Source organism: Pinus tabuliformis, chromosome 2_2, assembly GCF_031772625.1.
Source record: "Pinus tabuliformis cultivar Carrire ecotype Pingquan chromosome 2_2, CPIR1, whole genome shotgun sequence".
NCBI lineage: Eukaryota > Viridiplantae > Streptophyta > Pinopsida > Pinales > Pinaceae > Pinus > Pinus tabuliformis.
The window spans coordinates 355,879,288-355,898,826 of NC_142300.1; the positions used below are offsets into that span (position 1 = coordinate 355,879,288).

Genomic DNA, 19,539 nt, shown 5'->3' on the forward strand with positions numbered 1-19,539 from the left:
GCACCAAGCCCTTTGTGTACTTTAGAGATGTGTTGATAATATTGGTATCGGAAAAATATCAGCGAGGGTCTAGAAAACATATTTATCGGCAATATCGACGAAAATATTGGCAAACATAAAAAATGCATAATATATTCATTACTTTTTTTAATTTTTATTAGATTTTTAAACATATAAAGCAATAACAACATGAAATAAACACATTGGCACATAAATATGTAGGAAATACTGATATATATGATGTAGTGAATGTAAAATAAAAGTGATATATCAAAAGCGATACCAAATCCTACTAATCCCTGATAATTGTCTAATCAAGGACTCAAATGTGGAGAACCAATACAAAATAACATCACATATATAAAAATATCTCATTATCATGACTCATGAGTTATAAACTTATATGTAGCAAAACAAATAAAACTAGCAGCTATCTATCTGAGACCAGTGCCCTCTCCCTAGCAGCTATCTTTTTGTCTTTTTCATCAATTGTTTCAAGGGTTTTTTTGTATAGCCTCCGCACTAGGAACCGTACAAGGCATTACATCATGTTCAGGGAGTCTAGCCAGATGGTATTTTAATTGCGTAACACCTCCTGACATCTTGGTCCCATACAATTTGCATGGTAGATATGCCCGATTTGTCCCACCATCAAGCTCCCCATACTCCCAAAATGGGTCCAAGGATTTTGGCATAGTTCTTCAAACCTAGGGCACCAAAAAAACAAAAAATTGGCATTAAACCCTTCTACACAAAAAATAATAAGTAATAACCACCTCATTTAGGAAAAAAATTACTATATTATTTGCATTGTTAATGAAAAATGGCAATAAAAGGGTGTTTAAGAAAGTTGAAAAAAAAATGAAGCTTGCTGTCCAAATATGGATAAAACCTTTGCATTGGCTCATGGGCATGAAAATCATAGCAAATGGAAAGAAAACAAAGAAGCAAAATGTTGGTAGGCAAAGAGGCAAGCAAGCATAACTCTAAATCTATGAAAAAAATCATTAACATAGGGGTTTTTAAGAACATACCTGTTAATGGAAGAAATGAAGTTTGTCTCACTGTTCTTCAATCTTTGATCCACAAAAAATTCTTAGTTGGTGGTGATAATGGTTGTTTGATCCTCAATCCCTCCTTGAAAACCACCACAAAGCTCTTCCCCTTCCTTCTCCAACACTCATAAACCGAAATGAGGAAAAAAATGAGAAATTTCCCCTTTTTAGGCGCGGCCCAGCTTGCCCGGCAATATGTCCTATCGTCGCAAGATATTTTGCCGAGATATCAGCGATTTCTCGGAAATATCGTGATATTATCAAGAGAGGAAATATTGTGATATTTTCTCGGCGATATTTCGGCTCATCGAAAATATCGTGATATTTCGAATCACTGCTTTAGAGTGACTTTTAGACTCATCACTCCACTATTTTGAGTTTTAGTTATATCAATTTACTATTCTAGTCTTCAGATTTTAGTATCTATTATAGTCTATTTTGCTTAGTACTAATTAGATTCTAGAATGATGAATAATGAATTTTAATTTTAAATCAATTTAGAATCTAGAATGATGAATGATGAATTTAATTTTTAAATCAATGTAGATTCTAAAATGTGGAATAACGAATGATGAATATGGATTAGAGTATTTCATTATCGAATCTTGTGGTCTGTGGATGAATCATGTATGTATGAGTAAGGATGATGAGTATGGATCAATGTATTTCATTATTCGGTTCAATTATGTATGTATCATTGTATTTATGCTTTCATTATTGAATATGAATTTGAAATATATATACCCCGACGTCCCCCTGTTCCCCTAAATTTCCCTAAAATTTGAGGGTTCTTCCACACATCCCCCTTGTGTCTCCTTGCACCCGCGTCTCCCCGTTCCAGAGTCTTGGTGGAAGTTTGGTTATGAGTCTTATAAAAGAAAAATCATATGTATTAGAGGGTTGGAAAAATAATTAATCCCCTCATGTGTAAATTAATTAATTTTTCTGGCGAAATAAAATTAAATCCTAAGCCAAAAAATTAATTAATTAGACTCAAAATTAAATTGTCTAGGAAAATAAGTCCTCCAAAAAGAAAAATTCATGGGTCTTGAAAGAATCAATTTTTAAAATTCCTCCACCAAGGGAATATTGTCTTTTTCAAGAAAATTTGGACTTTGGTGGTTAAGTCAAAGTCAATTTTTTGAGGAAATTAACTCTAAATAGTTAATTTTGAGCTAATTAAAATGGAATTAAATGAGAATTTTGAAAATTCCTCAAAAATAAGAAATCAAGGTTCAAGATTAAAAGATCTTGAAGTATTTATCAACGACCAAGATTTTTTTAACAATGATCAAAGAAGCTAGCTGTTATTTTTCCATTTGAAGGATTTATCTATAAATTAGAGAGTCATTTGAGTCTCTAGTCATCTTGATCTCTGGCTAGAATTGTTGCTGAAGCATTGTGTAAACTATTGTCCCACTGGAAACTATTTTCTCTATCATAATAAAAGACTTTATGATGGAATGACAAATGTAAATGGGTGGTAACCCATGTGGAAACAATTTCTCACAAAAATCTCCACCAAATATTTTTCCAAATCCACCCAATTGTGCATTAACCTCACAAATTCGAATTTCCAAGTAAGCAGCTTTCTCATTTAATGCCAGAAATTCGATTTTATTTGAGCACATGTCCTTTCCTTGATTTTAGGAGTCCACATCACCTTGAGACTTCAATTTAACTCCTCCATAATTTTCCACCTCATTTCCACAACATTTATCATGTGTGGATATTTATTTTTCTCCATTTATTTAATTTCTGGCTTAATTAATTGCCAGATTTCTCACTAAACTTGGGAAAAATGGGTTTTGAGGGTTCAGAACACATTTTTAACCCCTAAAATTTGTCATAGTATAAATTTGAGGGTGAGCTGCAAATTTTATTACTCATACCCATACAACTTCTCTAGACATCACTTATTACATTACAAATACAATTTTATTAGCAATTTCCGTAGTGCGGAAAATCTAAAAAATTAAAAAATGACTATCTAAACCTAACCAAATTCCACAAATTTTTTGTGTGTGATCTAGTATGGTAATAAACATTGACTCTAGACACTAAGATGTGTTAGGGGCTCAACTTTCAAACTGTCACCCCGACTTTGGGGTAAAAAGTGAGTGAAAATTTAAAAGACCCAGAAAATTGTCCAGCTTTAAAAAAAGAAATAATTAACCAGATTAAAAAAACACTCCAAGGTGTACTCGTTTGATGATCGAGTCCCAACATCCTAGGCTTGTGACAGACTTAAAACTCATCATTACTAGTATCACTTGTTACAAGTCCCCGCAGGGTGTGGAATCTGGGGACAAGAAAGATGGTGAGAAAATAGAAGAAGAGTTTAAAAAACTCTGTCGATTGATGATATCTGATGGTACAAGTGTCCTCTGGATCATCCTTTGGCATGGAGTCTTCATATAATCATCAGTTGCCACTCCAGTGGTCAACATTTGGCTCCAATTGGGGATGCATGCTAGATATGAAGTGATAGTGTGCAAGAACTTGGAATCTACTTCGATCGACAAAAGCCATATATCAGCGGTATCCATTCAAAATATCATCAAATGATATCAAGTATGGAAATGAGGAAATGAGAATTTATTCTAAGACCATAAATGACAATTTATTCATGAAATAAAACTAATTAAACAAAAATGACAAAGGGATAAGGTTAGAAATATGATACAAAAAGATGCCCCATGGCATCAGATGTCTTGGGTGAAATCCATCATGAGAACCTGCCTATTCACAGGCAAGTCCATAGGTTTTTTTTTTTTGAAGTGCCTTGTCTAATTCTGACTATCTTGGGACTATGAGTTGCCCCATGTTATGAATTAAATATACATAACTAAATACATAGAATTAAATTAAATTAAATATTAAAACATTAATAAATTAATAATTTATAAAATAAATTAACATTAAGCATTATTTTTGAAGAGACATTAAATCCAAAAGACTTGTCTCTCTAATTGGCAATGCTAGACAACTCCTATGTAAGGAGGACTAACTTAGCCATGTAAATAATCCAATTCATTTTTCATTAATAAAAAATATTACATTTGATTATGAGCATATCAGTGATTCTGAATGTTTAAAAACATGAACGTATAGTCTAACTGTACCATTGGTATTAGAGCATCAATCCTCTCGACCTGCGCTGCACCCATCACACTTGTGTTTCAGTTCGCTGTCTCTATCGCTGTTGTCACCACTTGTCCATCTGTCCCAGATTTCGCTGCCTGTCTCGGTTCTGTTGTGCCTTTCCACTGCCTGTGCTGTCTCGTGCTTCCTTTCCCATTGTCATGTTGTCCAACTCGTGAATCTGATTATAACCCTGCCGGTTCCCCGTTTGTGTCCATGCTGTGTCGATATGTGGCCGCCACTGTTTTAAGAATCGGTCGGCTTGAAACCGACTCGGCCGAGTTGGTTCGAATCATGCCCTCACTGGGTCGACTCGGCCTTCGAACCAGTTCGACCGTCTGGGTTATTACCGAGCCGGCCGAGTTGTCTAACAACTCGGCCGACTCGGTGAGAGCAGCCCGAAAAAGGAAAAAACAACGATTTTTTTTTTAAACTTGCTTTTTGGGGACCCCAAACCCATTTCTAAATTGCCTATAGGTTATTTGGGCTCCATTCCCCTCTCCTAAACGCTATAAAACCCACCCAACCCCTCTCATTTCCTCACAGCCATCTCATTGCATTTGAGCGAGAGTTTGTGAGGAGCTGTGGAGTTTGTTTCTGGAGCAACAGTGAGGAGACTTGGGCAAGCATTGTAGTAGGAGTGAGGAGCTTCTTGGGCAGCCATTTGGAGCAGCATTGAAGAGTTGGTTTGTTGGAGCAACCTTGAGGAGATAGTTTTTGCCTAGAGTTATTTTTTTCACTTGTAAAAATCTATTTTTGCTTATTAATTTTTATGTGCAAATTTGGAAATTGAAAAGAGCGTTTTTGTTGATTTGGGGTAGCATCGGATGTGCTCTAGCCACGAAATTTGGTGGAGAGGTTGGGGCACATGAGATCTCCAATACCTAGAAAGGGTTTGGGCAGATTCTAAACAGATCAGGAGATATTAAAATAATTAATATTTTTAACGGAGTCCCTAAGTTTAAACTTAGAGAAAATAAAATATTAATGTGTATTTATATGAATATGTGTTAGAATGGTCCAAAAGACAAGGATCAAGCCAGATCTAATCTTAGCTGTTGATTAGGGACTTAATCTCGGCCATTGATATGTCAACAAGAAAAGTATAAGAGGATGCTTGAGGGTCACTTGGAGGACATACCAGATGATCAATCATTCTATTCTCTAGAGCGGGGTTTGCCAAGAGCGATAGAATCAGTGATCGGAGAACATCTCAGGGGCATTGAGTACAAAGAGACAGAGAGGCATAGATAGTGCTGGGAGAGCAGCCAGAGATAGTGACGCAAGAGCAGCCAATGCTTACACAGGGCCACGTAGAGGCAGCTAAGTGCTGCGCAGAGCACCAGAGAGGCCAGCGTCGCTGACGTAGAGGTCAGAAAGCTGACGCAGGGCCTCCTGGGGCTGACGTAGGGCCAACACTGGGCAAGGAGAGGCTGACGCAGTCCAGATAGGCAGACGTTGGGGTTTCTGGGGCAGATTTGTGCTGAGCAGCTGTCGGAAGGATTATTCGGGGTTTCAGCTAGGAGATTTGTCAGAAACTGAGAGATATTACTGCCAAGGAAATTCTCTGTTGGGTAGGCCAGTTTTGGCACCCAGATTGTACTCTGATATTGCTTAATAAGAAAATCCTCAGATAGCTGCACTGGTTTCCCACATTGGGTTTTTCCGGGGACATTAGTCCAAAAATAATGGTGTCATATGGTGTGTTTGTTTTTGTTTCTTTTAGTTGCTGGTCTGTAATATGTTGAGCATGCACTAGTGTTTATTTTCAGTATTTACATTGTAAATAACTTGTTAAGGAAAATAACAAGTAGGTAGGAATAAATCAGATAAAGTGCATGGAGGGTTTCTAACTAAGTAAACTTAGAAACTTCAACATGGTATTAGAGCATGATTGCAGATCACAGGAGGACTAAAGGACATCAGTCGAGCAGAGCAATAACAGCAGAAAACCACTGTCTCGAGGTGACAGACGCTGTTTCTAGCAAAGCAACAACAAGGAAGGGTGATGCAGTGCCTGCATCATCAAGGGTGAGCCGGGAAGAGGCAGCGCAGAGGCGAAGGAAGGCAAGAAAAGCCTCACGCAGTAGCTGGGAGGGCTGACGCAGTTGGCTGAGGAGGCCGGGTTGCAGTGCCGGGGTTGCACAGAGCCTAGGAGCTCTCACCTTCAGGTTGCTGGGGTTTAGAAGGCTACGGGAATATTGCAGAGTGGAGCTGATGAGGTACTGTAGTCAGAATAGTAGCTGACAAGGCAAGGGCAGAGGAGTTGCTACCGAGGGTTTTTAGCTGAGGAACCTGGATTAGTGGTGCGTTGCACAAGACGATCAAAGTAGGGGGCATCTCGACAAGTGGTAGAAGGATTTCTAGGAGGGAAGTCAGGACTCAGAGGGAGTCCAAAAGAGAACTTCTAGACGAGAAGTAGAGACCCAGAGGAGTCAAACAGAGAACTTCCAAGAGGGAAGTAGAGGAGCATCATGGCACTACACAGACTAAGAGACCATGATACACTAGACGGAGCATCAAACTTCGCAGTCTGGAAGGCCAAAATTTTATCCATACTTGACAGGAATCATGTCAAGAACTTCGCCTTGAAGGTAATAGCTGTACCAGTCGACCCCAATGATAATGACATGTACGAGGAGGTGATGGCGAGGGCCAAGAGCATTATCCTTAATGGGTTCAAGGATCATGTAGTACCACACATAGTCGAGAAGGAAATGACATTTGAGATGTGGGAGGCTCTCAAGAAGCTGTACTAGCATACTTCTGTGCAAAGAAGAATGCTTCTTGAGAATCAGATGAGGTAGTATCAGATGAAGAAGGGACAATTGATTGACACCTTCCTCAGAGGATTGAATGAGATCTGAGATCAGTTGACTGCTATAGGGGCGACACCGGATCAGGAGCTAATGGCGAGGACAACCCTGAATGCTATCTCGGAAGACTGGGAGGTATTTGTCCAGAGTATACTAGGTAGAGGGACACTTCCACCTTGGGACAAGATGTGGGCAACTCTTCGCCAGGAAGAGATCTGACGACAGTCAAAGATGGGTAGCAGCAACAAGGGGATCAAAGTCAAGTAGGAGGAGGAAGACGTGGCCCTAGCATCTGAGGGAAAGTAGGAAAAGCGGAAGAAGAAGGATCTCTCCAAGATCAAGTGCCTTCCACTATGGGGACCTAGGTCATTATGCAACCCAGTATCTAAGAAAGAAGAGTAAGGGAGAGTCTTTCGAGACTAAGGCAACGCCAACACGGGCAGAGAAGGAAGTTTTGACAGACGATGTCTGTGCCATGAGTGAACATGCACCACTTGAGCGGAAGTGGGGAGACATTGAGATGTAGTCAGATGGATTACAGGCGATGAGGGGCAGGATCCTCGAGGTACCCAACCTCTTGGATTAGACCTTGTTACGAGAGCCCCGTCGAGGAGCAGCAGGACTAGTTGAGTCGGGTAGAGACGGATGCGGATGAAGTGGCAGAGAGAGCTACAGTGCAGGAGTCCTGAGACAGCATGAGGCTAGTAGGCTGCATCAGTGAGAGAAGCACAGGAGTGTTGCACTAGTGCAGGATGGCACAAAGAGGTGTGCAACAGTGCAAGATGTAGGGAGTTGTTGCAGCAACTAAGAGGTCAGAGAGGGAGCACTTGTCAGTGGTAGAGGGTGCTTCAACATCAGTGGTGTCTCTAGCCCAACAGGGAGGTCAGATTGGGAGATCAGTTAATTACTTCTCAGTAATTAAGTTGTAGTGCAGCAGTGGGTAGCATGATGAGAGGAGGTGTAGTGCAGATGCAGTGCTGGGAGAAAGGACCAGCAACAGCACGGATACAGAGGGAGTTGTCGTACTGATGCAGCAGTGGCAGTGGCAGAGCCATGGGCAGCAGTACATGATATAGCAGTGCAGAGGATGTTGGGCAGGAAGGCCTAGCATCAGCACAGGTACCGATGTTGGATGATCAGAGTAATACTCAGTGAGGAGTATTGCTAGAGCACAGTCTTCGCTAAGAGGGAATGTTGATTTGGGGTAGCATCGGATGTGCTATAGCCACGAAATTTGGTGGAGAGGTTGGGGCACATGAGATATCCAATACCCAGAAAGGGTTTGGGCAGATTCTGAATAGATCAGTAGATATTAAAATAATTAATATTTTTAATGGAGGCCTTAAGTCTAAACTTAGGGAAAATAAAATATTAATGTGTATTAATATGAATATGTGTTAGAATGGTCCAAAAGACAAGGATCAAGCCATATCTAATCTTAGCCATTGATTAGGGAAAAGTATAAGAGGAGGCTTGAGGGTCATTTGGAGGACACACTAGATGATCAATGATTCTATTCTCTAGAGCGAGGTTTGCTAAGAGAGATGGAATCAGTGATCGGAGAGCAGCTGAGGGGCATTAAGTACAGAGAGACAGAGAGGCGTAGATAGTGCGGGGAGAGCAGCCAGAGATAGTGATGCAAGAGCAGCCAGTGCTCACGCAGGGCCACGTAGAGGTAGCTAAGTGCTACGCAGAGCACCAGAGAGGCCAGCGTAGCTGATGCAGAGGGTCAGAGAGTTGACGCAGGGCCTCTTGGGGTTGATGCAGGCCTATATAGGCTGACGCATGGCCAGCGCTGGGGAAGGAGAGGCTGACGCAGTCCAGATAGGCAGACGCTGGGGTTTCTAGGGCAGATTTGTGCTGAGTAGCTGCCGGAAGGAATGTATATACTTTCGAGATAAACAAGTAAGTTAGCCTTTTGATGTATTCAATTGCAAAGTGTATAATGGTTATTTCACGGAAAGGAAAGAAAATGAGTCTTTAAGAGAAAAATAATAGTACTATCCCAATAAAGACACACGCACATATAGCTAAAAGAATCGTTAATTATCTTGTGAAATAGTTCACAAAGAAATAACGATCATGAAAGCAAGAGACACACAATTCAAAGATGCATACTAAATCCAACAAAATAGTTCATTTTCATTAGTATGTAGAAACATAAACATACACCACAAACAATGAAAGAATAGTTTTACAATCATTCACAACATATGCATGAAAGTCGTTGGCTCCAAGACCTTCGAATTATGAAGTGAAAGTGCCCAAATACACCATTACAATGATACAACACTAATTCCAATAGTGGAACGTTAAGCCACTACTTGCTTCTCAAAAGACTAGTCTTTTCTCCTATGCCTAGCTTGAGAAGACAAGGTGAAAAGTCCTTTTGCTTGAGCTATGAGGGTGTATATATAACAAATGAGGTGACTCTCCACCTCCCTTCCGACTCTTGAGCTCCCATGTGACTTTTCAAATTCATATAAGACCTTTGAGCTTCTACATGACATTTCACATTCAATGTGTGACCCTTGGTCTTCCACACATTTTACATTTTCTCATTTTTGAAAAATACTATTACATTTCCACAAATTTGTGGCAAAATACAATGACAACACATGACTTTGATGGTGAATTTTGGTTTTATGTTTGTGGCTTATAATTTAGGAATTGCATCTATAAATTGTATAAAGGCAAAATCTAGCATAGTGCATGGTTAATACCTCCTATTTAGGGCTGATGTTACCTTTTTACTGTTTATGTGTACTTAACAGCCATAAAAATAAATTTCCTACCCTAATCCTAGTCTCTATTGGAAGGTCTTTATTCCTTTGGTGTTGATTATCATTGGAAGGTCTTTTCCTTGGCTGCTACACGAGATTATGCACTTTACTATTGCATATCAATCAAACTCTAACTAATAGCAGCCTTATCTTTGGTCTAGGCAAAGAGTATTTAAACCCTAGTATAGAACATCTAGGCCATTCTGGGCCTTGCTAGTATTATTTCCAATATTATAGACCTCTTGTTCATCACCTTGCAACATAGCATTAGAATATCCTTTAAGTGATCTAGGGAAGCCTCCCTTGTTAATTACCACTAAAGAGCAAGAGAAACGTCACTGAGGTGATAGTGACAACCCTTTCTCTTGATGCCATAAGGTTTGGCTCTACCCAATGAGGCTTTGCATTTGGCCTACTAGATATTGCAGCATTTCGACCCTCGCCTCAATTCCTTGATGCTTTATTACCTATTTTAAAAGATAAAGTCATGGTGAAGACCATTTTTCTCTCACATGCGTGGGTTATTTTTGGCATTTTGTTATGTTTTAAAGCTATTTTAAGGTTGGCTTGTGACCTTTGACCTAGTTGAATTCTCAAGTAAACTTTTTAGGACTTTTGCTTGTAAAATTAGTGAAATAAGACTTGGTTAGTGGTGGGCCCCAGTATTGCAGCAATAATGCTGCAACTCTTGGGACTCCCTTCTTTACTTTTATCAACCCGGTAATTCGTAACAAATTTGGAAGTGACGGTGCTGTATGCACAAGTACTAGCTCTTGCCGCGACTGTCACTTGATCAACTGGCACAAGTCCGCTAGGAGCTTAAGCCAACTTCTATGAGCTCTTAGAAGAAGCTTTTTAACTGATGGATGAAAGCTAACTCAAAGGAGGCTAATCTACTTGCAGAAAGAAACTGAAAGCGGAAAGGAAATGCAAACCCTAACAAACCCTAGTTTTACCGACTAACCCTACTGGTGCAAGAAAAATGATGAAAGCTACAGAAAGGAATGCCATTGACTCTTAGAAAGGTAAAATGCATGTGACTAAGCTACTTCTGAAGTGAAATCTGAAAAGAAACATCTTTTTGTATTTTTGAGTAAGTTGGCAGAATTATTGTGCATGTGCTTTAACTGTTTTTGACTGTGCAGAGGTGGATTGGCGAAAGGAAATGCTTGCAGGAGGTCGGGAAGGTTAGAAGAGGGCCTAAGGGGTCCCTAGCACCCTTCCAGAGAGTTTCACAGTGATCGGATCTCAAGAAACCGCTTTCATGAGCTTCTACAGGAAGTCTGCAGGGGTTCTACAGGATGTTCTGAAATTTTCTACAGGATGTTCTGTAATTTTCTACAGGATGTTCCGAAAGGGAGTTTTGGAGGGTTGATGGAGGAAGAAAGGTGGAGAAGTGGGTATGGAGGTGAGATAAGGGTGTGAGGAGGTCCAGGACTTGGCGCATGAGGCTAAGGAGCGATTGGATTTGGTTCAAGGATGGAGGGAGCAATGATGCACAAGAATGTAGAAATTAGGGCAAAGGGAGAAAAGTATGGCGAATGAAGGGTAGGAATCATGGATTAAGGGTTGGAGCAGATTATCTAATGGAGGAAAGGTAGATAGAGAGGTAATACAGGTGCTCTGCAAGTTATTTCTCAAACTGAACAAACAAAGACTCGGAAAATCAAGGACCTAGCTACTTTAACCTAATCTGATCTAAATAACAGCAAGGAAAATGAACAGAAGTTTATTTGCAACGAAATCATGTGAAATAGCTATGCAAACTAAGCAATCATGAACCTGAGCATGTAACCACAACTTGTATCAACTTCTACCAATGAGAATCTAACACTAATAATTGCATGATGAAGCGAAGACAGTGTTTTTGGTGGCATCAAGGTCACCTTGGTCCCAGCTGATGGTCCCACTGAGGGAGAGGTGAGATCAGAGGTGCTTGATAGCCTTTTTCTGAAGATCTTCTCTATTATTAACCTATCAAATCAATCTAAACATGAAAAGCTATTTTAATCATCAAAAGCAACCTAAATAACAAAACAAGATTTAAATCTAAATAACAGATTTTATTCTAAGAATGCAACAAAAACACATAAAAGTAAACAAAGGAGGTACTGGGCACTTGGGTTGGGCCCAACCCCAAGAGCTACAGCCTCCTAGAAGAGATTAGAGTTGGTGCAAAGCTGGATTCATCTTTATTGAGCAAGAAATAATAGTTACATCAAAAACTGTCCACAAAGGAAAGCTTGAAAGTGTGCTGAAATGCAGAGCTAATCTACTGCCTAAAAAATGACTAAAATCGAACTACAAACTAGCTAACTTCTGCCTACAAAGTGACTAACTGAAATGAGGCCCTAAACCTTCTTATTTATACAAATTGAGGACCCCAACAGCCCTCCTAAACTTTAGGAACTCGGCTGCCAAAACTTGTAGTTAACAACACCTTTACTAGCCCTTGCTCGGTTGCCCTTGGGATAATTGATGTGGTGGCCCTTGAACTCCGAGCTGATGGTGGAGAATTCGAGGTAAGGACCCATAAATGAAGGGGACACCTTCCTACAAATCCTCTCCCTTGTTCTTCCACGAATTTGGCTGCCAAGTGCTCATTAAAACCTGTGATTTTGTCTCAAAAATGACCAAAAAATTGCACAAAGCACCCATTAGGCTTGTTGGCATAATGACTAACCCAATTCACTCTATTAGCATAAATATAATAAAAAACATGCAATAAACTAATGAGAATGGTGGATTAAGTCGAATTAGGAGGCTGAATGAGCCCATATAATTATCCATTTTTGGGGCTCATCAGTTAGCCTCATACAAATAGAGGGTAGAATTAGTCACTCATTGATCATCAAAATTCTCTTTGTTTGGAAGTGCACACTAGCTCTTGTCTTCTTTTCTACTTGGATGCAATGTAATTCTATGGTGCGAATTGGTCTTAAATAAGGATTTTTGCTTTAAGATGGTTTCCTGGGATTGATTGAAGAGATTCTTGTGGAAATTTTGTAAGTTTGTTGATATCTTCTATATTTTGCATGCTATCTTATGTGAATTAGGGTTTCATTTATGTGCCATGTATGAAATTGCTATATTCATCTTGAAATCTTGATTTCTTATGCTATGCAAAATTGTTTTTTTTGAATTCATCAAGAGAACTCTGAATTGTGCATTTCTTGAATTTAAAATCTCCCTCTTAAGGAAGTCTCTAGGGTTTGAAAAAAGAGGCTTTGGCTCTCTCACCCTCTTTATCAAGGTCGTTTCCATTGAATTTTCCCTAGGCAACTTCATTGCCCATTTAGATCAAGGCACTAGTCTAGATGGTGGCGATCAAACTCTCTCTTGTATAAGTATTTTCTAACTTTTCTTTCTTAAATTCTAGATATCTAGGGTTAGGGTTAGGGTTTCTTGAAATATTTCTAAAAAATAATTCTACTTGATGTGTTATTGTCCTTTCTAATAGGGATTGCATTAAATAATTGATAAAAAACAAAATCTAGCATTTATTGTATTACAAAACCCTAAATCTAAGGCCGACGTCATTGCTATAGTGCCGTGTTATGCATGTTTCAGCCATAAAAACTCGATTGCAAACCCTAAAACTTGCATGTAGTCTTGATCCTTTGTTGATTTATCATTGTAAGGTATTTCCCCCAACTGTTATATGAGATTGCATGCCATATCTTTGAAAGTTTATCAAACCATAACTTATAATAGCTCTCTAATTGGTCTAAGGATAGAGTGCTTGAACTTTGGTAAAGGACATTTAGCCCCCAAGGCTTTGCCAGTGCCCTATCCCTATTATTAGACCTATCCATCGCCTTGGACCCCTCTTAGTGAATAGCCTTTGGATGATCTATATATAAGGAAATGCTAGTGCCCTATCCCAATTATTAGACCTACTCATCACCTTGAACCCTTCTTAGTGAATAGCCTTTAGATGATCTATATACAAGGAAGCCTCCCTTGTGGTTTACTTACCACTAAATAGCCAGAGAAAGGATGCTGATGTGACATCTCATGTTGCCACTATGTCTAGATCTGCCCAGAGGTGCTTTTCACTTGGCCTACTAGATTTTCCAGTGACAGTCACTACTATGACAAATTTTGCATAAATTTGGGTAAATTCTAGGAGAATTAGTTCTTAGGTCCCCATCCAGCTGTACATAGGAGGTTTCACTTGAGGACAGATTTCTGAAAGACCACAATTGGGATAAGTTGATTAGGTATTTTAATATTTGTTAGTTTATTTTAAGCTTCATATTTTTTCAAATAGTTGTGTGGATAATGTTTGTCACCTCTTTTAATTTAAAAGAATAAGCTCTCTTCTCTCTTACAAATGACACAATGTATCACCATACGGTTATCGTTTAATACCTTTGGTTTTTTCCTTTTAGATGCTGGTGCATTGATAGCATTTTTAATGAAGGCAATTGTTTAACTTGTTTTAGTGCTGTGATTCTTGGCAGATATGGGATTTGGATGGACGGGCACTGGCCTGTTATATCCAGTGGGAAACGAACATTACTGCTTTTGCTGTTATTCAGGGAACTTCTTACATGTATGGGAGCTAGATTGTTATCTTTCTTAATATCTAACTCCACAACTTTTATGTCTGTATGTACAACAGACTGTGTATGCTGTATTTTATTTATTGATTAATTGATACATAGCATTTCGGTTGCTAAATAAATTGCTCTAAATAGTCGTTTCTGTCTTGCTTGATATATAGTTTTTCTTCTTTCACTCTACTCTTGTGTATATTGATTTTAGACTTTATGTGTCATTTTATTTTTGTAGTTGGTTGCCTGAAACATCATGGCATCATCTTTTCAAGCATAGGCCAACATGCATGTTTTGAATAATAGCTTTGTAGGGTCAATTTGGTGGAAATGATTAATCTTCACTACATGGGTTAGTTTTATTGTATTTGAGAACTGCAACCGTGTTGTGAAGTTTAGTATAATTATAAGCTAAAGGACTAAATGAACAGGTATATTGGGGATGACTTGGGCAATGTAGCTGTTGTCAAATATGATCATGAGAAGGCAGAGCTTTCTGAGATGCCCTACAATATTCCCATGCACATTATACAAGGTAATTCTTTTCTCCAAAATACTTAAAAGAATGGTTATAGAAAGGTGGATGTTCTGATGATTGGTGACACTATTTATTTTGTAAAATGATTATTCAAATTATGGGGGGAGGTTTTTTCCCTTAATTTCATCCCCAAAAAAATTTCATATAGCAAATACATGAGATAATCAGTGGGCAACTTAAAATGTGAGCAGGTTTCAGTTATAAAGTAAATGTAATATTGGATTATGGTCTTTACTTATTTCCGTTGTTTATTTCTAGAAAATTGTGTTCATTATTCATAAAATCCTACGATGTTGCAAACATCATCATTGGCATCGACAGTTTGGACATCAGGACATCGATGAACAAATCGGCAAACCACAGAATTGTAGTCTGGTGGCAAGCAACAAGGTGATTGGGCCTATAGTGGGTAAGGACGAGGCCCGCTGCAAGCTGAGTGACTTTGACAGCATATATATGCAAACTGCAACAAGCATCAAAAAGTATGAAATAAATTATTTTTTCAACTTTTTCAAGATATAAACCAACAACACATCAAATAATCACGTTGTTGTGGATGTGTGGGGAGGGAAGTGGTAGAGGGAAGCATTCTGGGATTTGCATCGATTAGATTTCTACTTCTAGAATTGTCATCACAGAAAGCATATCAAGCTAAGTTGCACGAAACGGGGAAACAGGTACGAGTTTCCGAAATGGGAAGCGATACGAAACGCGACCTCCCCAAATTTTGGAAACGGGGAAACGTGAATATATATATATATATATATATATTGAAAATATTTAAATATATATATATGTGCAATCATAAAGCATAAATGATACATTATAATTTATTACACTTAAACATTAAGATTTAATGTACATCACATTTACTCATGAATGATCACATAATGAAAATAAAAATATCGGAATATCCAAAAGCAACCTTTATTATATATCCAAATCTCAAAATCAGCCTTTATTTATATTAATATATGAGGTTGCAAGTACAATAAAGACTATAAGGCTGCAAGAGAGAGATCCAAATCAGGATTTTCTGCATCCACATCGCATTCTTTAGAAGGACCATTGTTGTATTGGGAGTCTCCTCCTACATAGTCGAACGACCTTAGTGCTCTTGATTAAATACACGTTTCATACCCTAGTACCCTACATGATCTTGATTATTGGGAGTTTCCCCTACATAAAGGGCTTGGTTCTCTTGATTAAATACAAGTTCCATACCCTAGTACATGATAAAATCCAATGGAAACATTGCAATCCCTCCAATCCTGAAATCCTGAAAAACAAATAAGTCTGCTGGATTTTGAGTGAGATTTAAAATTCTACTTTCTCCATATGAAATCCAATGAGGGCGAAACCACTCTCAAACATCCCGAGTCATTTCATGGTAATGTCAAAAATTTAAGTAAAAGGATGAAAATGAAAAATAAAAGAGAATATCACTTTTACTTTAAGAATTTAACATTACCATGAACTGCATATCCCTCAAACCTCCTGATGAACTGCATATCAACACTAGGGCAAAAATTCACTTTTATAACTTTAGACACGCATCTAGAAGCAACAAGAAGTCACTAACATACCCTAAAAGTAAATTAAAAAAAAAAAAAAAAAAAAAAAACACAAGTTAATGAGGAAACGTGGGTCGTACGGCCTTGAAACGCGTTTCCGGCCATACTGGCCACGTTTCCATTTCGGGAAACGTGGCAGTACGGCCGGAAACGCGTTTCACTGCCGTACCAAACACGTTTCCGCATTTCGTACCCGTTTCTGTACAGAAACGGGCCTCTATACCACGTTCCCTGCAACATAGATATCAAGTCTTCAATTTGATGGTAAAAAAACAAAATCTTTGCATACATATCATGATTCATTATAGTAGATTTAAGATTTATCACATACCATGTTTGCTGATATAAGTAGATCCCCATTTGAAATCTGCTACATTTATTTCTAGAAATTCTTAAGATCCACAATTCCTCATCTAAAAGGCCATGAAATTCTAACCACGTTCGTTGATTCTTAGATCGAACATGAGATAAAGATCTTCACAGGCCTCTACTTTTGCCTTTCATTCAGCATCACACAAGGATAGGAACTAAGGGTTCATCAACATCTTTGCATGCAAAGGGATTTTGAAACGTTTCTTTGATGCTACTCTGCACTAATGCATTCTTTGTGGAATTTGACCATAAAGAACTAATTAGTGATGTATAACATGAAAGAAAGGTTTCAACATCTCTCTGCAAGCAAATCTGTTGAAATTGGTAAATCCTTAGTGCCTATCCTTGCTAGTTGTTCAATGGAAGAGAAAAATTGTAATGTTCCCAAGTAGGGATTTATGTGGTATTCTAAACAAATAAATAGTGCAGTAGCATAAAATTAAAAACATGCATTAAACACCCATACAACACTGTAAATTTGGAACTGCTGAGCCATATATTATAAAATCTGAGAGCAATATAAATGAAGTGATGCACCTGGGCTTGTCTCAAGGACAAGCTGGACTAAACGCAGGTGATGGAATAACTGAGATGATGGCTGTTCAGTTGTTGCACCACTCTGCACTGCGCTGTCCCAATAAAACTGCTGATTTGCTGACTTCAACCTGCTGGAATGTGCCCAAAAACCACCTAGAAAATTATGTCCTTTCAGCCTTAGACTCCTTGGACAAAACCTAGAAAAACCCAGAAGGGAATTTCTCTGATTTTGACTTTGGATTTTCGGCCTCCTTGGAGCCCCTCTCCAGCTGCTACTGCCAAATTCGATTTGCAGGAAACAACCTGCAAATCCACCTGGAAACACCCCTCAAATGTTGGTTTCACCCATGATAATTGATTCCTTGCTCCCTGGATGATCCTTGGCTTGGATGGCTGCTCTCCTAAGCCCCACGAATTTGCTGCCAAAGGCCTTTGCGTAGTCCCTCTGCCCAGAAATGCGTACTGCAGTAATCACTGACTGTTGGCTATAAAAATCAAGAGAAAATGTCCTCAGGCCACTACCTTACCTGCTCCCGGAACTCCCAGCAAGCTAGGGACCTCCCGGTTGGCTCAATCCTCTTTTGCGTGTTTCTGGCTGCCCAAAAAGTACACAGTCTCCTCTGCATGGCTGGATGGATTGTAAGTTGATGCTCGAACTCCTGCAATCTCTGTGGAACAGCCTCCATAGGGCAGGCACAGATAGTCCCCCAAAGTAGAGGTTGAATTTTCCTTGCGGAAGGCTTGAGCTGGTAGACTTGCTAAGCAACAGAGCGTACAAAGGTAAGTTTGTTTGTCAAATGATCAGAATGTTGCAAAATGAGAGCTCCTTCCTTTTTTATCACTTTGGGTCCCCTTAGCCTCTTGTGGGCCCCTCCTTCCACTAATTCGATTCCATCCAACGTATTCCTTGGCCAAGTTTGAATTATTCATGTGGGTGGTTCCCACATGCCACTAACTGCCAGAAATAAAGTCGAATTGCCTATAGTTCTTAAGTTTTGCGTGTGGGGTCCTCCTAAGCCAAAAATGATGCCAAAATTGTGTAGCTGCATCCTGTGACTAATACATTTGAGAAGGGACATGATAGTCCTCCCCTCCCAAATGTTGCTTGACCTCACGCAACCTCAAAGACGGGTGCTCCAGTATGTGCTCAGCTTCCCAGGTGGCATCCTCATCCTGCAAGTTCTTCCAGCGTACCAATAACTCCCTAATGGTTTTGCTCCTTAGTCTCCTCTCCCTGCTCTCCAGAATGGCCTCTGGTTCGATTTGTGCTATTGGCACGAAAGAGGGTAGTGTAGCCATAGTGGGCACACTCATTGAAGGGCGTTGCGCTGCGGTGAGGGATGATCGAAAGGCTAAGAAGCCCCGAAAGTTTCTCCACACAAAAGCCTCTAGGTGTGGCTTTGTCTCGGTTCTGTGATTTGGTCTCCTCCAGCATGTCTTTTTGCCCCTTGGCCAAGTCACTCAAAGCCCTCAAGAGGCTATCGAAAGCCATCTCCTCCCTGCGCTTGGGCTCTGCCATTTCCTCCTCTCCGACCACTATTTTCCCTTTTTCCTCCATGTCTGGTGTAATTTCCAGCTTCCTTTCTCTGCTCCTATACCTTTGCCTCTAGTAAGTGATGTTCTCCCGGTCTTCTCCTCTCATAGGAAACCAACCCCACAGTTGAGCAAAGAACTAGGCTCTGATACCACTGTAATGTTCCCAAGTAGGGATTTAAGTGATATTCTAAACAAATAAACAGTGCAATAGCATAAAAATTATAAAATTAAAAACATGCATTAAACACCCTAGAACACTGTAAATCTGGAACTGCTGAGCCATACATTATAAAATCTGAGAGCATAGATACAATATAAATGAAGTGGTGCACCTATGCTTGTCTCAAGGACAAGCTGAACTAAACCCTGGTGATGGAATAGTTGAGATGATGGCTGTTCAGTTGCTGCACCACTCTGCATTGCACTGTCCCAGTAAAACGCTGATTTGCTGACTTCGACCTGCTGGAATGTGCCCAAAAATTGTCCAGAAAATCCTGTTCTTTCAGCCTTATACTCCTTGGACAAAACATAGAAAAACCCGGAAGGTAATTTCTCTGATTTTGACTTTGGATTTTCGGCCTCCTTGGAGCCCCTCTCCGGCTGCTATTGCCAAATTCGATTTGCA

General features: G+C 39.4%; 1 protein-coding gene across 7 annotated transcripts in view; it reads left to right on the plus strand.

The window, feature by feature from the left end:
* Positions 1-19,539, plus strand: part of LOC149192717 (uncharacterized) — a 473,076-nt gene that overhangs the window by 103,958 nt on the left and 349,579 nt on the right. For 5 of the 7 annotated variants that reach the window (XM_089404681.1, XM_089404682.1, XM_089404676.1 and 2 more), the window contains 2 exons: positions 14,265-14,356; positions 14,789-14,892. In XM_089404681.1, coding sequence (XP_089260807.1) covers positions 14,265-14,356; positions 14,789-14,892 — 196 coding nt within the window. The remainder of the gene's footprint in view (positions 1-14,264; positions 14,357-14,788; positions 14,893-19,539) is intronic. The other 2 variants (XM_089404679.1, XM_089404678.1) reach the window with 1 other exon arrangement.